Genomic DNA, 25,646 nt, shown 5'->3' on the forward strand with positions numbered 1-25,646 from the left:
CATGGTGAGTATCAGGACAGCCAGGGCTACAGGCAAAACAAACAGTAAATGAACTGAGTAGTCTCATGGTAACTTCTCAAAAGATGTCCATTTCTTTTCTCTCTTCCTTTAAATATGATGCTTTTTTTTTTCTCGGTTTTTCGAGACAGAGTTTCTCTGTATAGCCTTGACTGTCCTGGACTCACTTTGTAGTCCAGGCTGGCCTCGAACTCACAGGGATCCACCTGCCTCTGCCTCCTGAGTGCTGGGATTAAAGGCGTACGCCACCACACCCGGCTAAATATGATGCTTTTTGTATGTGTCACAAACTTGATTTAAGAATCTTACTTGTCGGCTTTCCTCCATTGCTACTTTGTAAACTGTTTCTCTCTGGTGAAGAAGACAAAAGAGAGCCTGCAGTGCTGCGATGTAGGCACTGAGTGCTGTGAACTTGCTTCCTCTTAGAGTTGTCTTCATTGAGGCCTGTAGGTTAGGGCATATTGTATTTTTTATTTTCTTTCTTTTTTGTTTTTTGGGTTTTGTTTTTGTTCTTGTTTTTGTTTTTTGAGACAGAGTTTCTCTGTGTAGCCTTGGCTGTCCTGAACTCACTTTGTAGACCAGGCTGGCCTCGAACTCACAGCGATCCACCTGTCTCTGCCTCTCTAGTTCTGAGATTAAAAGTGTGCACCACCACCGCCTGGCCTGTGTTTTTAATTTTCATTCAATTCTAAAAAGTGTTTCATTTTCTTTTTGATTTCTATCTTGACCCGTTTTTCATTCAGCAGTGAGTTGTTGAGTTTCCATGAATTTTGTATGCTTCCTCTGTTTGTGTTGCTATCTAGCCTTAATCCTGATTGTCAGATAGAACGCAGGGTGTTCTTTCTTTCCTTCCTTCCTTCCTTCCTTCCTTCCTTCTTTCTTTCTTTCCTTCTTTCTTTCATTCTTTTTTAATGTCTGTTGAGACTTTCTTTGTATCCAAGTATGTGGTGAAGTTTGGAGAAAGTTCTCGAGTATCTGGGTAGAGTTCTCTGCTACATCTCTTTGGACTTATGGCATTATTAACTCCAGACTTTCTCTGTGTGGGTGTCAGTGTGTGGTTTTAGCTGTAGTAGCGTTTCTTTTATGAATGTGGTGCCTTTGTATTTCAGCGTAAATGTTTAGAATACCCTCTTGGTGGGCTTTTCCTTTAATGAGTATACACTGTCCTTCCCCAGCTCTTCTGCTTAGTTAGGTCTGGAGTCTACTTTTCTTTAAAGTGACTAGAACACCTGCTTGCTTCCGGGATCCATTTGCTTGGAATAACCTTTTCCATCCGTTTACCGTGAGATGATATCTGTCTTTGATGGTGAAGTGTATTTCTTGGCTACAACAGAAAGACAGCTCCCATTTTGTTTTTGTTTTGGAGTTTTTTCTGTGTTGTTGTTTTTGGTTTTGGAGACAGGGTTTCTCTGAGTAGCCCTGTCTGCCCTGGAATGTGCTCTGTAAACCAGTCTGGCCTCGAAAGCAGAGCTGTGCCTGCCTCTGTCTCCTAAGTGCTGGGATTAAAGGCATCTACTACTGCTGCCTGGCTCTGTGATTTATTACAAATCTATTCTATTTGTATTTTCATGTCCTGAACTGTTTTCATTATTTCATTCACCTGTTCATGTTTCACAGTCTTCATTAAGATATTTATATCTTCTCTAAGGTCCTTGAACATATTCATAATTGCTATATTGATGCTTTTGTCTTGTGTGTCAGCTAATTTGCATTGCCCAGGGTATATTGCTGTAAGGTGCTGGCTTCTGGAGGAGGCCTATTGTCTTGGCTCTTCACGCTGTATTCTTGTGTTGGATCTAGGCATCTGGAGTTGTGATATCCGAGTGTTTTTATTGGTTTAGATGTTGGTCTTGTCTTTGGTGGGTGGGTGTTCTATTCTTTGGTTGCTGTTGCCTTCTCTGGATTCTAGGCAAGTGTGGTGGCTGTGAGGTCAGTGGTAGAGAGTACTTCTGCAGGTGGGACGCTTACACAGAGCAATGGAGATGTCCAGGGGGAAAGGCTAAGATGACTATGGGACAGAGCTGGGGGCCTAGGGCTTTCTTCACCAAGAGGCAGAGTTCCTAGGGAGTAAGGCTAGGGCGGAAGGAGGGGCTTCTGCTTGCAGTCTATGATAGGAGGAAGAGGAAATCTTGACTGATCAGAATGGGGGCCAGGAAGAACAGTAAAATCACCTACCTGAGCCATGCACACACCTTTAATCCCAGCACTCAGGGAGGCTGAGGCAGACAGATCTCTGTGAGTTCGAGGCCAGCCTCCTCTACAAAGCAAGTCTAAGACAGCCAGGGCTACACAGAGAAACTCTATCTTGAAACAATCACAACAAAAAACAGAAGCAAAAATGACCTACCTGTATCCCAGCCCACTGTGGCCATTGTATTTCTGTGGATTAATGACTGACACAAAGCAATGGAGCTGAGCTGCTGGGAAGGCTGAGAGGGTTGGTGGGCTGGTGTGCTTTTAATGTCATGCTTTTCCCTTCCTCTCCCTCAGATAGTTATGACCAGAGCTCACTTCAGGCAGTACAACTGGAAGATGGAACAACAGCGTACATCCACCATGCAGTGCAGGTCCCACAGTCTGACACCATCTTGGCCATTCAGGCGGATGGGACAGTGGCAGGACTGCACACGGGGGATGCCACAATTGACCCTGATACCATTAGTGCGTTGGAGCAGTATGCAGCAAAGGTATGGCGTTTTGCAACTTCAATACCGTATCTGGACTGGAGGTGGAGCTCAGTTGGTAGAGTGTTTGTTTACGTGTGTGAAGCCCTGGGTCAGTACTGGTACTGCATAAACCAAACATGGCAGTATATACCTGTAGTTCCAGCGTTTTGGAAGTAGAGCAGGAGGTCAGAAATACATTGTCACACTTTTGGTACATAATAAGTTGAAGGCCAGCCAATTTTAAATTTTAAAAAAATGAGTCAGTTTTCCGAGAATTCGCCTTTTTTTTTTCCAAATAAGTGAATGTAATGCGTGCTTGTGATCACAATAATCACAGGCCCAACTTAGGCTGGTAGTGAGACCCTGTCTCAACAACAGTTAAAGAAATACAGAAAGAAGCCGGGCATGGTGGCGCATGCCCTTAATCCCAGAACTCAGTCTACAAGAAAGTTCCAGGACAGCCAAGGCTACATAGAGAAGCTCTGTCTCAAAAAACAAGAGAGAGAAAGAAATGGGAAAGTTTATTTATTTATTTGTTTGTTGGTTGGTTGGTTTTTCTTTTTTTTCTCCTCGAGACAGGATTTCTTTGTATATCCTTGACTGTCCTGGACTCACTTTGTAGATTTGGCTGGCCTTGAACTCACAGTGATCCACCTGCCTCCTGAGTGATGGTTACTTTCTAATTTGGCAGAATTTTAAAAATACACAATAATAGCTAATAATAAATCTGCATGTCAGCCTAAACCATTATCAAAATATAAAACCTGGAGCCAGAGGTATAGCTTATTCATACAGTGCTTGTTTAGTGGGTGTACAGTCTTAGCTTCAGTCTCCAGCACTGCAAGTAAATAAATAAACCCTTTAAAGCTTTCTTTTGTTACTGTAGGTGTCCATTGATGGGAGTGAAAGTGTAACAAGTACAGGAATAATTGGAGAAAATGATCAAGAGAAAAAAATGCAGGTATGGAAAACCAAGTCTTGTTCTTTAAAGATTTTTTTTAAATTTTAAATTGTGTGTGTGTGTGTGTGTGTGTGTGTGTGCGCGCGCGATGGATGTCTGGGTGTGTATCTGCAGGTGAGTACCAGTACCCCTACAGGCCAGAGGCATCTGATTTCACCCTGGAGTTGGAGTTAAAGACAGTTATGAATTGCCTGACATGTTGCTAGGAACCAAACTTTGGTCCTTTAGTAGAGCAACGTATCTTAAGCTCTGAGCTATCTTTCCCTAAACCCATTTGCAATTTTTATGATTTTAGAATGTCTAGGGCTGGGCGGTGGTCATGCTTGCCTTTAAACCCAGCCCTTCGGAGGCAAGAGGCAGAGGGCAGCCTGGTCTACAAATCAAGTCCAGGATAGTAAAGGATACACAGAGAGACCCTGTCTGGAAAAACCAAAAGAAAAAAGGAAAAAAAAAACCAAATAATTTCTAGGGTATGTTTTGTTTTATTGGCAGTACTGAGAACGGAACCAAGGGCCTCACGCTTGTGAGACAAGCTCCAAACCCTGGTGTTAGAATTTCTGAAATAGACAGTAAACTTAAAAGAACCTGGGAGAGGGAGGACTGGAGAGATGGCTCAGAGGTTAAGGGCACTGACTGCTCCTCCAGGGGACCTGAGTTCAATTCCCAGCAACCACATGGTGGCTCACAATCATCTGTAATGTGATCTGATGCCCTCTTCTGGCCTGCAGGTATTTGTGCAGCCAGAGCACTATATGCATAATAATAATACATAAATAAATCTTTTTAAAAAATGAAAATAGAAAGAACCTGGGAGAAGTGTAGTTGTTTAGGTTTTTATGCTGTTGCATCCAGAACAATGACTTGAGTGTAGACTAGGATCTCAAGGCTTATATCTCCTACGCAGATTCAGAGGACCCCATGCCCTCGTTTTTTTTAGTTAGCTGAGGTTTTTTTACCTGATGCCCTCTTTACCATTGTTTTGAAATTAGATGTACAATTGACATTGTTTTTGGTTTTATGAGAGAAGGTTTTTCTGAAAAGCCTTACCTGTCTTAGACTCGCTTTGAAGACCAGACTGGCCTAGAACTCACAGCAATCTGCCCACCTCTGGCTTCCTGAGTGCTGAGATTAAAGGCATGCGCCACCATGCCCAGCCCAGTTGACATTGTTTTAATGTTCTATTTCCTTTTATTTATTTATTATTTATACAGCATTCTGCCTGCATGTGAGCCAGCAGGCCAGAATAGGGCACCGGATCTCATAGATGGTTGTGAGCCACCATGTGGTTTCTGGGAATTGAACTCAAGACCTCTGGAAGAACAGCCAGTGCTCTTAACTCTGAACCATCTCTCCAGCCCCATTTCGTTTTAAATGTGCGTGTGTGTGTGTGTGTGTGTGTGTGTGTGTGTGTGTGTGTGTGTGTATTGAGATGGATGCCTTGAGTATATAAGCAAATACCAATTTACAATGGAAATTGTGTTTCTTTTAGGTATTTTTAGGTAGACTCTCACTGTACAGCTAGGCGTAGCCTTAGTCTCGTGCTCATCCTGCCTCAACTTACTAGTGCTGAGATTTCAGGAATATACCGCATGTGTCCTGGAGTTACCTAAGTGGCAGCAGGTCTGCGGGGTTGAGCTGCACTCTTGCAGCGCCACTTTTAACTGTTCCAGAGCTCTGACTTGAGCCTTAGAACGGAATGAATCTTCCTAGCTTCAGGTGCTAGACTCTTAGCTAAATGAGAGTCTGAGTTGCAGCTCATGATATGGCTTTTATCTTTTTTATTGTGAAAATAGTAATTTCATCTGTTGTATTTCTGTCTAAGTGGCTTACGTCATATTTCGGTTTTTCTAGATTGTCTTACAAGGACATGCTACAAGAGTAACTCCTAAATCTCAACAGACTGGAGAGAAGGCATTTCGATGTAAATATGATGGATGTGGAAAACTCTATACGACAGCTCATCATCTTAAGGTATATAGGAGAGAAATGCAGGCAGGCACAAGCACACTTATCTCAGACACTAATTCCTCACACACTCAGGGTTAGACATCCCTCCCTGTTCACTCACACATGCGTGCGCGCACACACACACACATGTACACGCATACACCTGGACAGACTTGGCCACTGTCTGTTCTCTAAGAGCTTGGGTGCTTTGTCACTGTATTCCTAATTTCAGCATATTCCCTGGCAGGTATTCTATATTAAATTTAACACAATTACTGCATTTCAGTTATGGAGCTTACTTTTGTTTTTTGTTTTTGTTTTTCAAGACAGGGTTTTTCTATGCAGCCTTGACTATCCTGGACTCACTTTGTAGACCAGGCTGGCCTCGAACTCACAGTGATCCACCTGCCTCTGCCTCCCAAGTGCTGGGACTAAAGGCGTGTGCCACCACGCCCGGCTACGGCTTTTGTTTTGATTTGGGGTTTTTTGGGGTTTTTTTGAGATAGGGTTTCTCTGGGTAGCCTTGGCTATCCTGGAACTCACTCTGTAGACGAGGCTGGCCTCAAACTCACAGAGATATGCCTGCTTCTGCCACGTGGGTGCTGGGATTAAAGCAAACTTACATACTTTTATTAGAGTTGTATTTCATCACTCTAGAAACAGTGAGTCACTGACGTCTAGCAGAAGTTGGTGTTGGTTCATCCTGTGTCTGGGGATATGGATAGGGATAAGACTGCAGGTGTCGAGTATGTGCAGGTCTATGGTACAAGAAGGAAAAGGAGATCCCACTGTTGTTCACGTACTCGAGCCAACATTCTCTTTGTTTATTTAGTTTTCTTAAGGCCCTAGAATCCAATGTCTTACATTTGCTAGGCCAGTGTTTGACCGTTGTCCTATGTCTACAGCCCTTGTTCTTTTTGTTTTTGAGACAGGGTCTCTCTGTGTGGCCCTGGCTGGCCTGGAACTCATTCTGTAGAGCAGGCTGGCTTTGAACTCTGAGATCCACCTCTGGAGTGCTGGGATTAAAGGGATGCACCACCACTGCCTGGCCAGCTTTGGGTTTTCTGAGACAGCATCTCACCATATAGTTCAGACTGGCCTTACACTCACTGTGTAGCTCATCTGACCTGAGAATTAGAACCTCCCTTTTCTACCTCTTAATTTCTGGGGTTGTTTTGTTTTGTGTTTTGCTTTGTGTTGTTTGTGTTTTTTTGGTTTTTCGAAACAGGGTTTCTCTGTGTAGCCTTGACTGTCCTAGACTCACTTTGTAGACCAGGCTGGCCTGGAACTCACAGCAATCTGCCTGTCTCTGCCTCCCGAGTGCTGGGATAAAAGGCATGCACCATCACGCCCAGCCTTAATTTCTGGGGTTGTAGTATATGCCACCACACCTAGAAATATTTTTATTAATTTGGTCGGGGGAGGGCTGTTATAAAGACATATGCTACTACACCCAGCCTCGATGTTTTTATTTTAATTGCAACAAAAGACCATAGAATATGCCATGGCTTTTAACAAATAGCTCAGATTTAATGAGTGACTTACCATGTGTCAGGAAGTGTATTTAGAACAATGGCCTTAGAACGCATCTCTTGTACTTATTGTCCAGAAGACCCGGGTTCAATACCAGCACCCTCATGACATCTCACAACTGTAACTCCCAAGATCTGACACCCTAGGGCTGGAGAGATGGCTCAGAGGTTAAGAGTCAAAGGTCCTGAGTTCAATTCCCAACAACCACGTAGTGGTTCACAACCATCTATGAGATCTGGTGCTCTCTTCTGGCAAGGAGGCATAGATGTAGACATAACAGTGAATACATAAGAAATAAATATTAAGAAAAAAAGATTTGAACCCTCATACAGACATATATACAGGCAAAGCCCCAGTGCACATGAAATAAAAATTAATTAAGTAGGGCTGGAGAGATTGCTCAGAGGTAAGAGCACTGAAGGATCTTCTGAAGGTCCTGAGTTTAATTACCAGTAGCTACGTGATGGCCCACAACCATCTGTAATGAGATGTGGTGCCCTCTTCTGGCTTGCAGGTGTACATGCAGGCAAAACATTGTATACATAATAAATAAATCCTTTTTTAAAAGATTAAAAAAATAAAATAATAAATGAAATTAAAAAGAAAACAAAGTAGTTTTCTCAGGCTGCGCATGTCACTCACTCAGTAGAGCAGGTGCCTGGTCCTGGCTTCATTCTCTAATACCACATAAACTGGTCACGGTGTCACATGCCCTCAGTCAGTGCTCAAGGGGTAGAGACAGACACCTCAGAAGATAAGGTCACCCTCACTGCAAAACCAGCCTGGGATACATGAGACTCTGTCTTTAACATACTCAGAGGGTATGAAAATAAAATGTTAATACTGTTCATATAAATTACTAAAAGATGAACCCACTTAACATTCAGTGACTGTTGGGCACTGGCATTGCTCTTCCTCAGAGGAAGAGACAGGATCAAGAGCTCAAGGTCATCCTTTTCTACAGAGAGAGTCCAAGGCCAGCTCAGGAGGATGGGGGGGAGGGGGAGGGGGGAGGGAGGGAGGAGCTAGAGCAGGCCCCAAGACCACTGCTCTAGGCGGTGGTGTGGCCTTGCTTCAGCGGCATGGCCTCAGCTCACTTTGAGAAGCCTGTCCCTGTGCGCTCTTCCTCACTCTCACGCCTGTGGCCATGCTGAAGACAGTCAAAGATCCTGTTCCTCATTGTAAAAAAGCCCTTGTTGCTTTGTAACATCTGCGTCTGCTTTGAGAATTCTTAGGCTTATAGTAGCAGGACTAGTGATGTAGCTCATCGATGGTCCTTGAATCTGCTATCCGAGGCCCTGGGTGCAATTCCTGGTAAAAGATAAAGAAGGTGGGGGTTGCGGGGAGAGCATAAAACAAAGCTGTTGACTAGTAGAAGAAAAAATAGATTTATCTTGAGGACATCTTACTTACAGGTGTGTAAAGGAAACAGAGTCATGCTTGTGTTTTAATAACAGGTCCATGAGCGCTCACACACAGGAGACCGGCCTTACCAGTGTGAGCATTCAGGCTGTGGGAAAGCATTTGCAACAGGTAAAAACAATTTTTTTTACTTCTTAGTTCCAGTGAGGGATTTCCCAGAGCAAGCCAGAGGCAGGAACTGACCCATTTTCTGAGACCACAGAAGCACATGATCAGGTTTTTAGTCTTGTACTTTTTTTGTATGTATATGTGTGTGTGTGTTTGTGCGCGTGCACACAATTTGTTCTTTGTTTGTTTGTTTGTTTTTCGATACAGGGGTTCTCTGTGTAGCCTTAACTGTCCTGGACTCCCTTTGCAGACCAGGCTGGCCTTGGACTCACAGAGATCTATGCAGTCCCTTCAGTCTCTGAATTAACTGCCTCTTGGCCTGCTTGCCATTTTTCTCCAAAGATCAAGCTCTGCCTACGTATTTGCTGCTCATCTTTACACCCTCTATTTTCTTCTTTTTTAAAAAATTTATTTTATATACATTGGTGTGAGGGTGTCAGAGCCATTTGATCTAGTTACAGACAGTTATAGGATGTCATGTTGGTGCTGGGAATTGAAGCTGGATTCTCTGGAAGAACAGCATGTGCTCTTAACCTCTGAGCCATCTCTCCAGCCCCCTCTATTTTCTTCTCCCAGGAAAAGTAAAAAGCCATGCTTTTAAAGCCAGGTTTGGCCATTCATGATTTAATCCCAGCGTTGGGGAGGCAGAGGTAGGCAGATCTCTGAGTTTGAGGCCAGACTGGAACCTAGAATGTTGTAGGCCAGCCAAGGCTACATAGAAAGACCCTGTTCCCCACCCCCCAAAACATGCTGATCTAAAACATAATTAATACGGAACTAGGAAGCTACAGAAAATTAAGCCTTCTGTCACTTGTTTGCTGGGAACCCAACCTAAGTCCTCTCAAGAACAACAGGGGCCCTTAACCAGGGAGCCATCTCTCAAGCCCCACCCTTCTTTAATATTGGGGGGAGGCAGGGTTGGTTTGTTTTTTTTATTTTTTGAGGTATTGTCTCACACTGTATTCCAGGCTGTTGTCAGATTGATGGCAGTCCTCCTGTTGCACCTTCTGTATACTGGGATTGCTGGCATGAGCCACAACACCTACCTTGTTTCATATATTCTTTTTTGTTGTTGTTTGTTTTGGCTTTTGGAGATAGGGTTTCTCTGTGTGTAGCCTTGCCTGTCCTAGGCTGGAGTCGAACTCACAGGGATCCACCTGGCTCTGCCTCCCAGGTGCTAGGATTAAAGGTGTCGCCACTATCACCTAGCAGCACCTCATGAATATTTTTAATAGTCATCCTGTTATATGGGCCTAGTATATTATTCTTGTTCTTTGTTGTATGTTTCCCTATTTTATCTCCAAATACATGTTTAGAGGTATTGCTAAATTTTTTATAAATTTTTCTTAAAGGTTATGGATTAAAAAGTCATTTCAGAACTCATACTGGAGAAAAGCCATATCGGTGTTCAGAAGATAATTGTACAAAATCTTTCAAAACTTCAGGAGACCTACAGAAGCACATCAGAACCCATACAGGTACAGTCCAGACAGCTATCCTCTCCAGACCTGGAACTACTTCCTTTGCTCTTCTGATTGGTGGGTCTCATCCTGTAGCCCAGGCTGACTTTGACTTTGTGATACTTCTGTATCAGGCTCTCCAGTCTGGGAGTCCGGGGTAATACTAGCAGGCTAAGCCAGGATTTTTATTTTTTATTTTTTGGTTTTTGTTTTTCAAGACAGAATTTCTCTATGTAGCCTTGGCTGTCCTGGACTTGCTTTGTAGACCAAGCTGGCCTCAAACTCATAGAGATCCACCTGCCTCTGCCTCCCAAGTGCTGGGATTAAAGGCGTGCACTACTATGCCCAGTTCAGCTCAGTTTTTAGTTTGCCCATTTGATTCTGTCTTGGAAAGTCATAGTGACTGATGAGTGTTGAATCCCATTCAGTTTTCTTACGTGAACCCAAGTTTTGAGTAGAAAGATATAGTCTCTAGAAACACAACAGAGCTTGGAAGGGAAACTGGGGGCCAGGAGGCTGCAGATGTGGAGAGACCCTGGGCAGAACCATGACATGACATTCCCATCTCTGTATTTTATTTTTTGCACTGTTTAACTTATTTCCTTTTGTGTCTTTAGGAGAAAGGCCCTTTAAGTGTCCTATTGAAGGCTGTGGTCGGTCGTTTACAACCTCAAATATCAGAAAAGTGCACATTAGGACACACACAGGAGAAAGACCTTATTACTGCACAGAGCCAGGATGTGGGAGGGCATTTGCCAGTGCAACTAATTATAAAAACCATGTGAGGATACACACAGGTAATGATTGCTCATGTCTTTCTTTCTTTATTGTTTTGGTTTTGTGAGACAGGGTCTCTCTGTGTAGCCTTCACTGTCCTGGACTTGCTTTGTAGACCTGGCTGGCCTTGAACTCACAGCGATGCGCCTGCCTCTGCCTTCCTAGTGCTGGGATTAAAGGTGTGCACCACACCAGCTCTGTCTTTCAATGCTTCTAACTATTCACATGATAAGAGAATAAGCAGCTTCAAAATGTCTTTGCTGAGCCAGCATGTATGGTGGTGCATGCCTGTACTCCCAGCCCTGGGAAGGCATGGATGGTGGTATATGCCTGTACTCCCAGCCCTGGGAAGGCAGAGGGAGGCGTGTAACTGCCTCAGTGCTTGAGTGCGATCCTAACACTACATAAGAAGGAAAGCAGGCAGACAGGGAGGGAAAGATTCAGAGTGTAAAACCCAATACATTATGTACGGCTGGTCAGGTGCCACAGGTGAGTCAGTACAGCCAGCAAGAGGGAGCTCAGAATCTTGTGAAGGGGAAATACTGGTGTGCACCATAATCCCAGCACTTGCAGATGGAGAAGCAGGACCAGTTCAGCATCATCTCCAGCTACACAGTGAGTGTGTGGCCAGCCTATGATAAGTGGACACTTAAAGAAAAAAAAGCTTAGCCAGGCAGTGGTGGCCCACGCCTTTAATCCCAGCACTGGGGAGGCAGAGGCTGGCAGATTTCTGTGAGTTCAAGGCCAGCCTGGTCCATGAAGTGAGTCCAGGACAGCCAGGGCTACACAGAGAAACCCTGTCTCGAAAAACAACAACAAAAAGTAAAAAAAAGCTTTCAGTCAAATGTGTTCCCTTTTTACTGTTTGGTGCCACCTAGTGGTAGTTTCTGCTTTAGCCTAAATAGCAATTGGGCTGATGTTCTACATTGTAATTGGCAGCCATTTTCCTGTCAATTACATTCACTTGCCTCTGGGCAGTGGTGCAAGCCTTTGATCCATGCACTATGGAGGCAGAGGCAGGCAGGTCTCTGAGTTCATTGCCAGCTTGATCTAAAAAGCAACTTCTAGGACAGCCACGGCTACATAGAGAAGCCCTGTCTCATAAAGCCAAAAGAGAAAGAAAAAAAAAAAAGAAGAAAGAAAAATCACCTGTCATTTCTTTTCCCCTCACCCAGTCTGCCTCTGTAACCTTTGATCAAAGTAAGAACCTTTTTTAGATAAGATCCCTCAACATAGCTCTAGCTGTCCTAGAACCACAGAGATACACCTGCCTCTGCCTCCCACTGCCTGGCATGAACATGATTTTTTAAAGCTTACAAAAAAGGGCCTCAGAGATGCCTTTTTGGTTTAAAAGCACTGCTGCTCTTTCAGAAGACCCAGACTTGGTTCCCAGCAGCACATGGGGGCTACAAGAGAAAACTGTGTCCCCTTCTGGCCTCCTTGGGCACTGTACACAATTGGTACATGGACATAAATCTAGGAACCACACCCATACACATAAAATTAGATAAATGTAGCTGGATGTGCTGCCACATGAACTTAATGCCACCACTCACAGGGCAGAGGCTGGAGGACCTCTGAATTAAATGCCCGCCTGTTCTATATCCTGAATTCTAGGATAGCCAGATCGATATCCAGGAACGGTCTCACACAAACAAACAAACAAAACCTGTTGTTGTTGTTGTTGTTGTTGTTAATTTATAAAGGGCTGAAGAGATGGCTCTGCAGTTAAGAAGTAGTAGTGCTCCTGGTGCGCTGTTCCCGCAGAGGACCTGAGTTTGCTTCCCAATATGCACATCATGCCAGGTGGCTCACAGCTGCCTGTTACTCTAGCTCAAGGGATCTCATGGCCTCTTTTGCCTTTTTTGGGCACCTGCACTCATGTGCACACACCCACACAGAGACACAAGTGAACATAATTTTTTTTTAATTTATAAGAATTAAAGATTAGTTTGTAGCTGGGCGTGGTGGCGCATGCCTTTAATCCCAGCACTCAGGAGGCAGAGGCAGCCGGATCACAGTGAGTCGGCCACAGCCATCCTGGTCTGCAAAGCGAGTCCAAGACTAACACAGGGAGACCCTGTCTCAAAAAAACAAAAAAATAGAGATTAGTTTGTATATCTTCCAGACACTTAGCCCAAAACTGAAAGCACCAGTCAAACACTATAGAACCAGACATTGTCATGGGCTGCAGAAATGCTTCGCCTGATAAATGCGTGCTGTACAAGCAGGAAGATCTGAGTTCAATCCCCTGCACCCACAGGAAGAGCTGAGCATGGGAAAATGTGCCTGTTGTCCTGTCTCTGGGGAGGCAGAGGCAGGAGGTCAGCTTCTCTAGTCAGATGAGTGAGTTTAAGATGCAGTAATAAATAGTCAGGCCTGGTGGTGCATGTATTTAATCACACTGTAGCCCACACTGACTGGGAACGCCCTATATAGACCAACCATGCTACCATTGAACTCATAGCGATCCACCTGCTTCTGCCTCCCTAGTGTTGGGATTATGGTTGTGTGCCATGAACCCCACAAAGATTTTGTTTTTTACTGTGTATGAGGGAGAGGGTGTGCATAAGAATGCAGTGCCATGTAGACCAGAAGGCAGTATTGGGTCCCCTGGAGGTGGAGTTATGGTTGGTTGAAAGCCACATTATATGAGTGTGGAGGACTGAACTCTGGTACTCAGCAAGAGAAGCAAACACCTTAACCACTGAACGGTCTTTCCAGCTACTCAGGCTTTTTGTTTGTTTGTTTGTTTCTGGTTTTTTTCGAGACAGGGTTTCTCTGTCTAGCGTTGGCTGTCCTCCTGAACTCCCTTTGTAGACCAGGCTGGCTTCAAACCCATAGAGATCCACCTGCCTCTGCCTCCCTTGTGCTGGGATTAAAGGCGTGCGCCACCACCCTCTTTTCAGGCTATTTTTAAGCCAAGTCAAAGCCATAAGGAATTTTTTCTTGTGTGCTATTTGAACACACGCCCTGCCCCAGTGCTAGGGATCCATGCATACTAAGCAAGTGTTCTACCATTGTGTTATATCTACAGATGATTTGGCTGCTAGAGTAATTATGTCTACCTTGTAAAAATTAACTTTTTTGTGTGTCTTCTTTATTTAGGAGAAAAGCCATATGTCTGTACAGTTCCTGGGTGTGACAAAAGGTTTACAGAATATTCCAGTTTGTATAAACACCATGTTGTTCACACTCACTCTAAACCGTACAACTGTAACCACTGTGGGAAGACATACAAACAGATCTCCACACTGGCCATGCACAAACGGACAGCCCACAATGACACAGAGCCCATTGAGGAGGAGCAGGAAGCCTTCTTTGAACCGCCCCCAGGTGAGGTATTTGACAATTATATCTGTTTTGTGTTTGAAAATCATTATGAGAGCCGGGTGTGGTGGTACAGCCCTTTAATCCCAGCACTTGGAAGGCAGAGGCAGGCAGATCACCAAGTTTGAAGCCAGCCTGGTCTACAAAGTGAGTCCAGGACAGCCAAGCCTGCACAGAGAAACCCTGTCTCGAAAAACCAAAAAAAGAAAGAAACTCAGTTCAGTTATGAGCATATAACCTGTGCTGTTTTCTCAGATCTCAGTTGGATTTGTGTGATCACACAGACCTGATTGACAGCTGTGGCAGCTGTTGCAGGAAGACACAGGTGCTCTGGGTTGTGGACGAGGGAGACCTTAGTGTTGTCTGGGAGAGCAGGGAAAGCTTCCTGAAGGAGTGTTCTGAAAGATTCCGAGAGCAGCTGAGGGTGAAGGAGGCAAAGAAGCAAGGCTTGGGGGAGGGGCGGAGCAGGTCTAAGCAAGGGGCCTGCACATAGAAAGAGCGCTTGGCGCGTGGGGAAAGGCTGAGCAGGCTGAGCGCATGGGGAAAGGCTGAGTGCTTGGCAACAGGAAAGCGAGCTGGAGACTTTGGCGAGCTCTTGGCCAGTGTGGCAGTTCTGCCGTGGGGGGGTGGGGGGGCGGAGGAGAGACTTCTCATTTTCTGTGCCAGAGTGAATCTAACACTCAGGGACATACAAGACATACAATATTCATCCCTTTCTTTCTTTCACACACCACGCCAGCAGAGTCCTACTCTGTTTCCCAGGCTAGCCTTGAACTTGCAGTAGTCTTCCTCATACAGCCTCCTAAGTGCTGGGCTTACCGGCGTGAGCCACCACACCTAGCTGAACAGTATAAGCTTTTATCTCAGAGGGAGGCATAAGTCCTAGAGACATTGTTCAGCATGGTGACTACAGGTAACAACAACATACTTTATACTTGAAAGTTGCTAACGAGAAAGAAGCAAACTGCTAATCCTTTCATTTTAAAAAAAAATTAGGCTGTGGGGATTGAGAGATGACAAAAGTGCTGTGTAAGCAGCAAGTGTGAGGACCAGAGTTAGGATCACAAGAACCCACACATGTCAGCTAGAGTTCTGCCTATAATTCCAGTGTTTGGAAACCAGAGACAGGCTCCCTGAGCGTGCTGGCTAACGGGACTAGCTGATCAGTGAACTCTGGGTTCGACTGAGAGGCCCTATCTTGATGAATAACATGGAGAGCTGTCAAGGAAGGCTCCTGTGAGCTTCCAGCCTCACCGTGCATATGCATCGCGCGCGCACGCGCGCACACACACACACACACACACACACACACACACACACACACACACACACACAAATGTCAGCTGGCGCAGTGGCACACACCTGGTCTTTGGTTTTCTGAGACATGGTTTCTGTATGTGGCCTTGGCTGTCCTGGACTCAGCTTTGTAGACCAGGCTGCCCTTGAACTCACAGAGATCCACCAGCCTCTGCCTCCTGGGTGCTGAGATGAAAGGCATGTGCCACCATACCTTGCTTGATTACTTTTCTAAAAATATAGATTTGTATTTCTTTCTCTCACTTGATGCCCTGGGTTTGGGTTGTTGTTAGTGGTGGTGGTAGTGGTTTTTCAAGACAGGCTTTCTCTGTGTAGCCTTGGCTATCCTGGACTCGCTTTGTAGACCAGACTGGCCTCAAACTCACAGGGATCCGCCTGCCTCTGCCTCCCGAGCGCTCGGATTAAAGGTGTGCGCCACCACTGCCTAGCTGATGCCCTGGGTTTGTAATAATGTTGGAAGAACATTACAGCTCAATGACTGTTGCCACCCGAACACACACTAACTAGATTTGCACACTAAAATCCTTCATATACTGGTATTCCTAGATTAGTACTTACAGTACTAAATTTTTCTTTGAGGAGGCAAAGTTTTGCCTCTTTGCCCTTTGTTTCTTGTCTGGAGGGAGCGGGCAAGTGTTAAGAGAAGAGAAAGGTCAGTAATCTTCCTGGTTGCCCAGATTGGTAGTTCTGTTCCTGGTCTGCCACTTTTTTTAAACCAAAGATTGACTGATTGATTATGTATACAACATTTTGCCTGTATGTACACCTTCACACCAGAAGACGGCATCATTATAGATGGTTGTAAGCTACCATGTGGTTGCTGGGAATTGAACTCAGGACCTCTGGAAAAGCAGACAATGCTCCTAACCTCTGAGCCATCTTTCCAGCCCAACCACTTATTAAATGATTAACCTCAGCCCAGATAACAAGTCATTGCATAGTCTTTACACAGTGATGTCATTGTGTACTGACAGCTTGCTGTTGGTCACATGTGTGAAAGACTAAGTTAGCAGGCTGTGTGTACAAGCCATTCTGGTTTTGTGGTTAATGTTTAGAGAGACTCTTTTATTACCTTCATCGGTCGTGAGTGATTTCAGGAACTTGGTATAGACGGTACGTCTCTGTGTAGAGTCCCTCCCTTCCATGTGCTCAGTGTGTATGTGCGCAGTGGCGCATATCATCATGGGAGAGACCGCCCATGACCCGAGCACTTAAAGTTGGTGGATATGGCTGGACTTGTGATTTGGCTTGGCATGGCTTGGCAGAAGTGAAGATGGAAGAATTAAGAAGAGTTCCTGAAAATTATTTTCATGGTTTAGAATATTAAAATAGGGTTTTGCTTTCTTTTCTTTCTTGAGACAAGGCTTTGTACAGCCCAGATTCTCCTTGAACTCCCTGTGTTGCCAACGGTGACCTTGAACTACTTCCACTTCTCAAGTGCTAGAATGACAGGCATGCACTGCCGTGCCTAGTCTCAATTTATATACTGTTTCATATATATATATTTTTTTTTTTTAATTTTTTTTTTTTTGAGATAGGGTTTCTTTGTGTAACAGTCCTGGCTGTCCTGGACTTACTTTCATAGACCAGGCTGGCCTCGAACTCACAGCGATTCTCCTGCCTCTGCCTCTCGAGTGCTGGGATTAAAGGCATGCGCCACCACACCCGGCCTGTTTCATATTTTAAATCTCTAATGTTGGCTGGGCAGTGGTGGCACACGCCTTTAATCCCAGCACTTGGGAGGCAGAGGCAGGCAGATCTCCGTGAATTTGAGGCCAGCTTGGACTACAGAGGGAGTTCCAGGATAGCCAAGGCTACATAGAGAAACCCTGTCTCAAAAAGCAAACAAATGGGGGTTGGAGAGATGGCTCAGCTGTTAAGAGCACTGACTGTTCTTCCAGAGGTCCTGAGCTCAATTCCCAGAAACCACATGGTGGCTCACAACCATCTATAATGTGATCTGGCCTGCAGGTGTACATGCAGGCAGAGCTCTGTATACGTAATAATACGTAATAATAATAAATCTTAAAAACAAACAAACAAACGAACAAAAAATCTCTAATGTTGTCTAAAAAGATTGGTTGGTCAAATAAATTCTTTTTTTTTTTTTTTTTTTTTTAAACAGGTCAAGGTGATGATGTTCTTAAAGGGTCCCAGATCACATATGTTACAGGTGTAGAAGGAGAGGACATTGTGTCTACGCAAGTGGCCACTGTGACCCAGTCTGGGTTGAGTCAACAAGTTACACTCATATCCCAGGATGGGACTCAACATGTGAGTATCTACTAACAGCCAAGAAAGGTGACTCTTTCTCTGCACCTGGGATAAAAAACAGCCTGGGCCGGCATGGAGGAAACCCTTGAGTATCAAAGCATGATGTCTGAACTTAAACCGGTGGTTCTCCACCTTCCTAATGCTGCAGTCGATTAATATAGCTCCTCATGCTGTGGTGAGCCCAACAATAACATTATTTGCATTGCCACTTCATAACTAATTTTGCTACTGTTATGAATTATAATGTAAATATCTGTTTTCCAGTGATCTTAGGTGACCACTGTGAAAAGCGTCATTAGACCCCAAAAGGGTCACAACCTTCAGGTTGAGAATTGCCGCTCCTAGGCAGTGATAGATCTCCAACAGGTTTTCCATAATCTGCTGAAAAAAATGATATGCAGTATTAATAGTAGGTGGCATTTGTTCTATAGACTCCATATGGTGGTGGGTGGTATGGCTCAAAGGTGACCAGGAGACTGTGATCTTCAAACGGAATGGGTCCTGGCCAGAGAGATGGCCTAAGCACGTAAGGGCTCTGGTTGCTCTTCTGGGGGTCCTAAATTCAGTTCCCAGCACTCACCTGACAGCCTATCATGGATTTGATGCCATCTTCTCAGGTGCAGACAAAAGTACTCAAATATGTACATGAATACGTCTTTCTTATTGTTTTGTTGTTGCTTTCTTTTCTTTTCTTTTTTTTGTTTGTTTTGTTTGTTTGTTTGTATTTTTGCTTTTTGTTTGGTTGCTTTGGTTGGGTTCTGTTGTTGGTTTGGTTTGGTTTGGTTTTGGTTTTTTGAGATAGGGTTTCTCTGTGTATCCTTGGCTGTCCTAGAACTTACTGTGTAGACCAGGCTGGCCTCAAACTCAGATCCATCTGCCTCTACTGGGATTATAGGCATGTTCCACCACTGCCAGCTACACCTTTAAAAAAAAGAAGAAAAGGAAGAAGCAGGCAGGTCTCTGAGAGTTCCAGGCCAGCCTTTTCCACATGGTGAGGCCCTGCTCAAACAAACAGAACTAGTGGGTGTGTGTGAGGCACTGCACAGAGAAGGGCTAGAATGTGGTTAAACCCAGGAGTGAGAAGGAGAAATCAGCAGAGCCTTGACCGAGGTAGTGAGGACATGTTGACACCGTCCTGGGAAGTAAGTTATGGGAAAGTTATGGAAAGTCTATAAAATTTGCACACTGGAGCAGTTTCCTCACCCGAAACCATAGGCATTTACTTCAGCTGGTTTCACAGAGTTGATTCAGTAAGATCCTTGATTTTCTCTGAGCAGTAGAATTGAGTATTCTCTAAGAGCCAAAATTGTCATTGTGCTGTAAGTCCAGTAGCCTAAAGAACCCAGCTTTGGCTGATTTTTAAGCAGTTACTAGAGTTGTTTTAGTTTTGGTTAGAAAAGAAAAAGAAGCCGGGTGTGGTTGCGCATGCCTTTAATCCTAGCACTCGGGAGGCAGAGGCAGGTGGATCGCTGTGAGTTCGAGGCCAGCCTGGTCTATAAAGTGAGTCCAGGACAGCCAAGGCTACACAGAGAAACCTTGTCTCGAAAAAACAAAAAAGAAAAGAAAAGAAAAAGAAAGGCGCATGGCTCTAGGGTTCTCTTTACCCTCCTGTCTTCTGTCTCCCAAGGGGAGCTCTCTTCTGCCTCGCTTTATTAGAACTTGCCTCCTGCAGTCAGTTTCTCTCCCCCACCCTCCACCCCTCTTTTTTTTGAGACAGGGTTTTTGTTTTTTTGAAACAGTAGTGGTTAGAGTGTCAGGTGCAGATTCGAGGTGATAGAAGATATGTAAAGTTCCACCCCTTGGAGTTGTGGGTACCCTTCTGCCTGAGTACCAAAGCACCCACAATGCAAACAGCAGTTCCAGAGGAACTGTTTCCTTAAGAAAAAAAATAATTTAACAAAAAAAGAAAAAAATTTGAAAAGATTGCTGGATGAAGAAGAAATATTGACTGATTGCTAAATGTGCTGTATTCACAGGTCAATATATCTCAAGCAGACATGCAGGCCATTGGCAACACCATCACCATGGTAACACAGGATGGCACGCCCATCACAGTCCCCACCCACGATGCAGTCATCTCCTCAGCAGGAACACACTCTGTTGCTATGGTCACTGCCGAGGGCACAGAAGGACAGCAGGTAACTACTTTGGCTCACTATTAGTCAATACATACATCACTGTCTGCGTGCTCAGAACTTGAGCTGTGCGTTCCTATTTAGGAGCATGAACTTCAGGCTGTCTCCCAGCTTTATAACCTCTTTAGGCAGGAGGAGCAGAAGGTGAGGTGCAGAGCTCAGAAAGCCCTGAACACAATGGAGGGGAGCTAGTACAACTTTATTCCGGGAGAGCAAAGGCTTTTTAATCCTTGGGGAGTGTGTGAGGCCCTCCAACGAGAATAGATGTGCATATTGGTTGGAGTTAGGCACTTCAAAGATGCTTGATTTGCATTAGGCAGCACGCTCCTATCATATGAATGGGAACACAGTACCTAATTGTCCTATAGACTTAGGGAAGGGAGAGCTAGCAGGGAGCTGTGTTAAAGGCCGTATATCAAATGTGGTTAGGGATATCTGTGCATAAAGACACTCTCCAGATGAAGTGAGGCAAAGACTGGAGGCCCTGCTGGGGAGAGGGAAGACTGCACCTAACACTGAGCTCAGAGTGGCTGTCCAGACAGGGAGGACTGCAACCTCAAGCAGCTGGGTTCTTCCAACGGGATGAAATGAGGAACTGAAGAGACGGCTCATTAGTTTAGAGTGTTCCCTACCCTTCCAGAGGACCCAAATTCAGTTCCCAGCATGCACATTAGGCAGCTCACAGCTGCCTGTAACTACACCTGGCCTCCAAGGGCGCGCGCACACACACACACACACACACACACACACACACACACACACACACACACACACACACACACACACACACACACCCGCCTCCACAGCATATACTTCCACAGACAAAGCACATTAACAATAAGTTTTTACAAACTCACAAAGAGATAGGCGTGGAGGTGCATGCCTTTAGTCCCAGCACTTGGGAGGCAGAGGTAAGCATATCTCTGAGACTACCCTGATGTACAGAGCAATTTTCAGGCCAGCCAGAGATATACAGTTAGACTGTCTTTAAATAACAAACAAAACCACAGGCTGAGGCTGGAGAGATGGCTCAGAGGTGAAGAGCACTACCTGCTCTTCCAGAGGTCCTGAGTTCAATTCCCAGCAACCACATGGTGGCTCACAACCATCTAACTGTCTTAAAAAAATAAAAGAATACTGGCTGTGCTGGGCGTGGTGGCACACGCCTTTAATCCCAGCACTCGGAGGCAGAGGCAGGCGGATCTCTGTGAGTTTGAGGCCAGCCTGGTCTACAATGTGAGTCCAGGACAGCCAGGGCTACACAGAGAAACCCTGTCTCAGAAAAAAAAAAAGAGAGAAAAGAAATTAAATAAAATAAAAGAATACTGGCTGTTATTCCAGAGGATCTGGTTCAAGTCCCAGCAACCACATGGGAGCACACAACCATCTCTAACTCTAGTCTCAAGGGATCTGATGCCCTCTTCTGGCCTCTCTAGCACCTGGCACACAAATGGTACCTGCAGATGCATGCAGGCAAAACACCCATACACATAAGATAAAAATAAATAGATTTTAAGCTGTAACTGGGGCTGGGTTAACCTCTCTGGTTAGAAGTTTCAGGAGATACTGCAAAAATCCATGAGTGTAAGGAGAGGAGTGTGTCTAAGGAGAGGTTGCTGCTTGTCAGTAACGTCTGCAGTCCCCCCAGGCTCCCCAGTTCAGTGGAAGTCCAATTGTAAATGCAAGAGAAGATCGTCCAATCCACAGTCAGGAATGAGTAGGCGTCTGTGGTAACTTCCTCAGCATCTGCTCTGGCTAACAACCTAGGGACAGGCTCATCTCCCTAGAAGGTAGACAAAGCACATCCGTTTCTGCTGTGTCATTCAGTGTCTTGTAACTGTTTTGCCACTGGCTTGCTTCATGACGAAGGTACGTTCCTTCTCTCTAAGCTTTAACTTCCTCAAATGAAAGAGCCCCGCCTGGACAGCGCGTAAGGTCTGTTCCAGTGATGATGCCTACACATCTCTGGTCCCTCACACAAAATGGACTTTGACCTATTTAGTCATAGAGAAGTTTTCATGTGTATTTTGTTGGTTTTGCTTCACTTAAGGTTGCAATAGTGGCTCAAGACCTGGCAGCATTCCATACGGCTTCTTCAGAAATGGGGCACCAGCAGCACAGCCATCATTTAGTGACCACAGAGACCAGGCCTCTGACCTTGGTGGCCACATCCAATGGCACCCAGATTGCAGTTCAGGTAAGTGCAGCTTAGGTGGACAGAGCAGCACTGGCAACTCCTTGCCTTATTTGTACCTTCTCTGTGTTTATTCCATATGCAAAATCATCTGGGTGCCTAACTTGGTTTAAGATCATTACTATAAACCAGGCACAGAGGCCCACGCCTTTAATCCCAGCACTTGGCAGGCAGAGGCAGGTGGATCATTGTGAGTTTGAGGCCAGCCTGGTCCATAAAGCGAGTTGAGGACAGCCAAGGCTACACAGAGAGACCCTGTCTCAAAAAACTAAATAAATAAATAAGTCTTAAAAAATAACATAAAAAGAGCTTAAATAAGCTCCATTGTCTCATGTGTAGAAATTTTGATTTTATGTTACTAGTGATCAAGTTAACAGTCATATTTCAGGAAGCTGGGGAGATGGCTCAGAGCTTAAGAGCCCTGAGTTCATTTCTCACATGGTGGCTCAAACCGTTTGTAATGTGATCTGATGTTCTGTCCTGCAGGTGTATGTGCAGGCAGAGCACTGTATACAAAATGATAAATAAATAAATAAATCTTAAAAAAAAAATTGCCAGGCAGTAGTGGTGCACACCTTTAATCCCAGCAAGTGGGAGACAAAGGCAGGTGGATCACTGTGAGTTCCAGGCCAGCCTGGTCTACAAAATGAGTCCAGGACAGTCAAGGCTACACAGAGAAACCCTGTCTCAAAAAACCAAAAAGTAATAAAAACATTCATTTTCCAGCAATCCAAGCATCAGAATTACAGAGAGAAATTGCACTTCTACCATTTCACAGTTCTCTGGATTATCCAGATTGGGGCTGTGGATTGTTCATGTTTGATGTTTGTGTTCTGGTTTCAGCTTGGAGAGCAGCCATCTCTGGAAGAAGCTATCAGAATAGCATCTAGAATCCAACAAGGAGAGACGCCAGGGCTGGATGACTAATGCTCAGAACCACAGGGCGATGAACCGGGAGGAAGGAGCCTTTCACCTCCTGTGGCAGGAATCCCAAGCCCCGCCCACAGCGCAGAAGCACTGTCCACGTTATGCAAGAGTGGAGAACATTTTCTTCTTGACACTTTTGTGTACATAGCCCCTGGAATAAATTCCCAAAGTGATTCGTTGTGTCCGAGGAAGTATGAAATGAGGGCACGGCAGCAATTCTTCTCTTTACTCTCTGTCACATGGCAGAATCCGGGAATCCACCCATAAGACCCGCAAGCTCTGAACAGAGTCAAAGTGAGTCCTCAAATTACCATGGGAAAAAGCCTGTATCTAATGTGCCGAAGGCTCTACATGTCAAACAATCGCACCTGCAGAGCCATCCCAGAGAATACAGGACGCACCTTCGGACGGCCTCCCCATAGGGTCTGGATTTCTTGTCCCACTACACACCCACTTTGATTTGTGCTTCGGGGTTTGAAGACTTCATTTATAGTGTCCCATCTCTGTCATATAACACTTCTTCAGGCTAAAATGCTGATTATTTTAGCATTACATTGGATTGTGTATGAAATGACAATGTTTGGTTATTTTTAACTTAAAACATTAAGTCCAGTGTTTGAAGCTGGCTGTGGAGTGTCGTGCCTGTCGTCCCAGCATTAAGGACGCTGAGGCAGGAGAGTACCATAAGCTTCAGACTGGCCTCGGCTCTGTAATGAACTCCATGCCAGGAAATACTTTCTCAAAACAAGCAAAGGATAGCCGATGTTTGGGCTGTTAAAGAGTCTATCAGCCTTCTGATTTTTTGCTACTGTTCTTTAAGATAATCAACTATAAGAGTTTCCCACGGGTCTGTCATAGGCTTATAGTCCTATGGCTGGGAATGGACTCACTCCAAACAGTGGGTTAGCAAGTTGTGTAAATTATTTATTTTTGCTCCTAAGCTTTTGTTTTAAAGCTCATTTACCCTAAAGTTTATTATTGATTTTGAATACAACAGTTTTTAAAACAATACGTTTTGTTTGTTTCATTAACTTGGTCTGGTGTTGAGTGATGTTGCCCAGGATCCACAGTGTAACAGTGTATAACCCTTTACAAAAGAGTACATCCTGTACAGGCACACAACAAGCGCTGGTCAGTGTAGTGCTCTGTATTCAACAGTCTTGTGAAATTTTAAGATTTATTGTCTCCAAGTTACCCAGGCTTGGCAGTTCTAAAAGGCAGGCCAGGATTGGCTGGCCAGGGTTTCCGACCCCATGTCCAGCTGGGCTCAGTGGCGCACCCCTTTAATCCCAGCACTTGAGAGAGGAATATAGGTGGATCTCTGAGTTCGAGACCAGCCTGGTCTACATAGTGAGTCCAGGACAGCCAGGGCTGTTACATAGAGACACCCTGTCTCTAACCCACGCCCCCCCCCTTCAACAAAAAAAAAAAAAGCCATCCTACTTACTGGCTACTAGAGAAGATGAGGCACAAAGTGCTGGTCTTTGTTCCCAGCTCATCTAATGTCTAGCAATGCTCCTTCAGGGTGAACTCTAGCTGCTGTGAGCCTCAACAAAAGCAGTGGAAAGGAGTTCTCCCAAAGATCAATCCTCCAAAGGCACATGTTGACACAAGAGTCCACGTCAGCAAGCAGCAGGCTGAGTATCAGCCAGTGTGGGAAGATCCAGGCTGGGCCAAGGCAAATCTTTTGTTCCTGGGGAAACAGCCAGCTCTACCTTGAAGTGGCTTGAGGCCCCAACAAAACCTGTTGCAAGCCCAGGAAGACAACAGAGGTTACAAATGCTCACCTGGAAACTGATAAGCTGACCTCAGTCACCCAACCATGCAAAGCTGGAGAGAAATTACTCCACAGAGTTGTCCTCTGACCTACACACACACACACACAAACACACATGCATTCATGGATTCTAGCCTTCCTTGCTGGTTGTGAAATATATACTAATCAGATGATAAAACAGTGAGCTATGTCAAAAGCACTCAATATTACATTACTTTTTGTCAATATTACATTTGTCATTTTTTGTCAAAAAGCTATATATATATATGGTTTTGGGGGGGCTTGGCTTTGGGTTTTTGTTTGTTTTTGTTTTTCTTCTGAGGAGAAAAAAGCGTATTTTCTAGGCAACAAGTACTGGCAGGCAGGGACACACACAATGCAATGTCAGAATTGAGTATGTGATCTCAAGCCTGTAAGTTAGCTTATGTAAGGGGGAAAAAAGGAATTAGCTCATACAAGGTAGTCAGCTCTGAATCAAGTTATTTTTACTAACTAGACAAAGCAGGTCTGACCTTTAACTTGATTGGTCACAAGGTCCTTGAGCAGTGTTGGGGTAGGTTTATGTCCCAATGCTTACCTTCTAAGGATACGTTCAGGTAGTCATCTAAGATACCAGCAGCTGTGTGGCCATCTTACAGGGCTACTTTCCAACAGTCTAGTCTGTTGTTCATATAAGGGGGACAGTCTGAGGGGTCCAATCACGTTAGGCGCAAGGGTGGTGGTAGACATGAGGGGACTGTCCGGAACATCTGGTTTACTCACTGTCAGGTAATTTCACTGGCTTTTCCTTGGAAAAACCT

General features: G+C 44.8%; 1 protein-coding gene across 4 annotated transcripts in view; it reads left to right on the plus strand.

Moving 5' to 3' along the window:
• ZNF143 (zinc finger protein 143) overlaps positions 1 to 24,078 on the plus strand; it is a 35,944-nt gene extending 11,866 nt beyond the window's left edge. For all 4 annotated transcript variants that reach the window (XM_084753862.1, XM_084753863.1, XM_084753864.1 and 1 more), the window contains exons 6-16: positions 2,509 to 2,705; positions 3,571 to 3,645; positions 5,497 to 5,616; positions 8,583 to 8,658; positions 10,008 to 10,133; positions 10,733 to 10,912; positions 14,001 to 14,228; positions 17,665 to 17,813; positions 19,790 to 19,951; positions 21,999 to 22,145; positions 22,986 to 24,078. In XM_084753862.1, coding sequence (XP_084609988.1) covers positions 2,509 to 2,705; positions 3,571 to 3,645; positions 5,497 to 5,616; positions 8,583 to 8,658; positions 10,008 to 10,133; positions 10,733 to 10,912; positions 14,001 to 14,228; positions 17,665 to 17,813; positions 19,790 to 19,951; positions 21,999 to 22,145; positions 22,986 to 23,069 — 1,544 coding nt within the window. In that variant the 3' untranslated portion in view covers positions 23,070 to 24,078. The remainder of the gene's footprint in view (positions 1 to 2,508; positions 2,706 to 3,570; positions 3,646 to 5,496; positions 5,617 to 8,582; positions 8,659 to 10,007; positions 10,134 to 10,732; positions 10,913 to 14,000; positions 14,229 to 17,664; positions 17,814 to 19,789; positions 19,952 to 21,998; positions 22,146 to 22,985) is intronic.
• The last annotated feature ends 1,568 nt before the right edge of the window (positions 24,079 to 25,646 follow it).

Source organism: Acomys minous (assembly GCF_964271855.1).
Source record: "Acomys minous genome assembly, chromosome: 2".
Lineage (NCBI taxonomy): Eukaryota > Metazoa > Chordata > Mammalia > Rodentia > Muridae > Acomys > Acomys minous.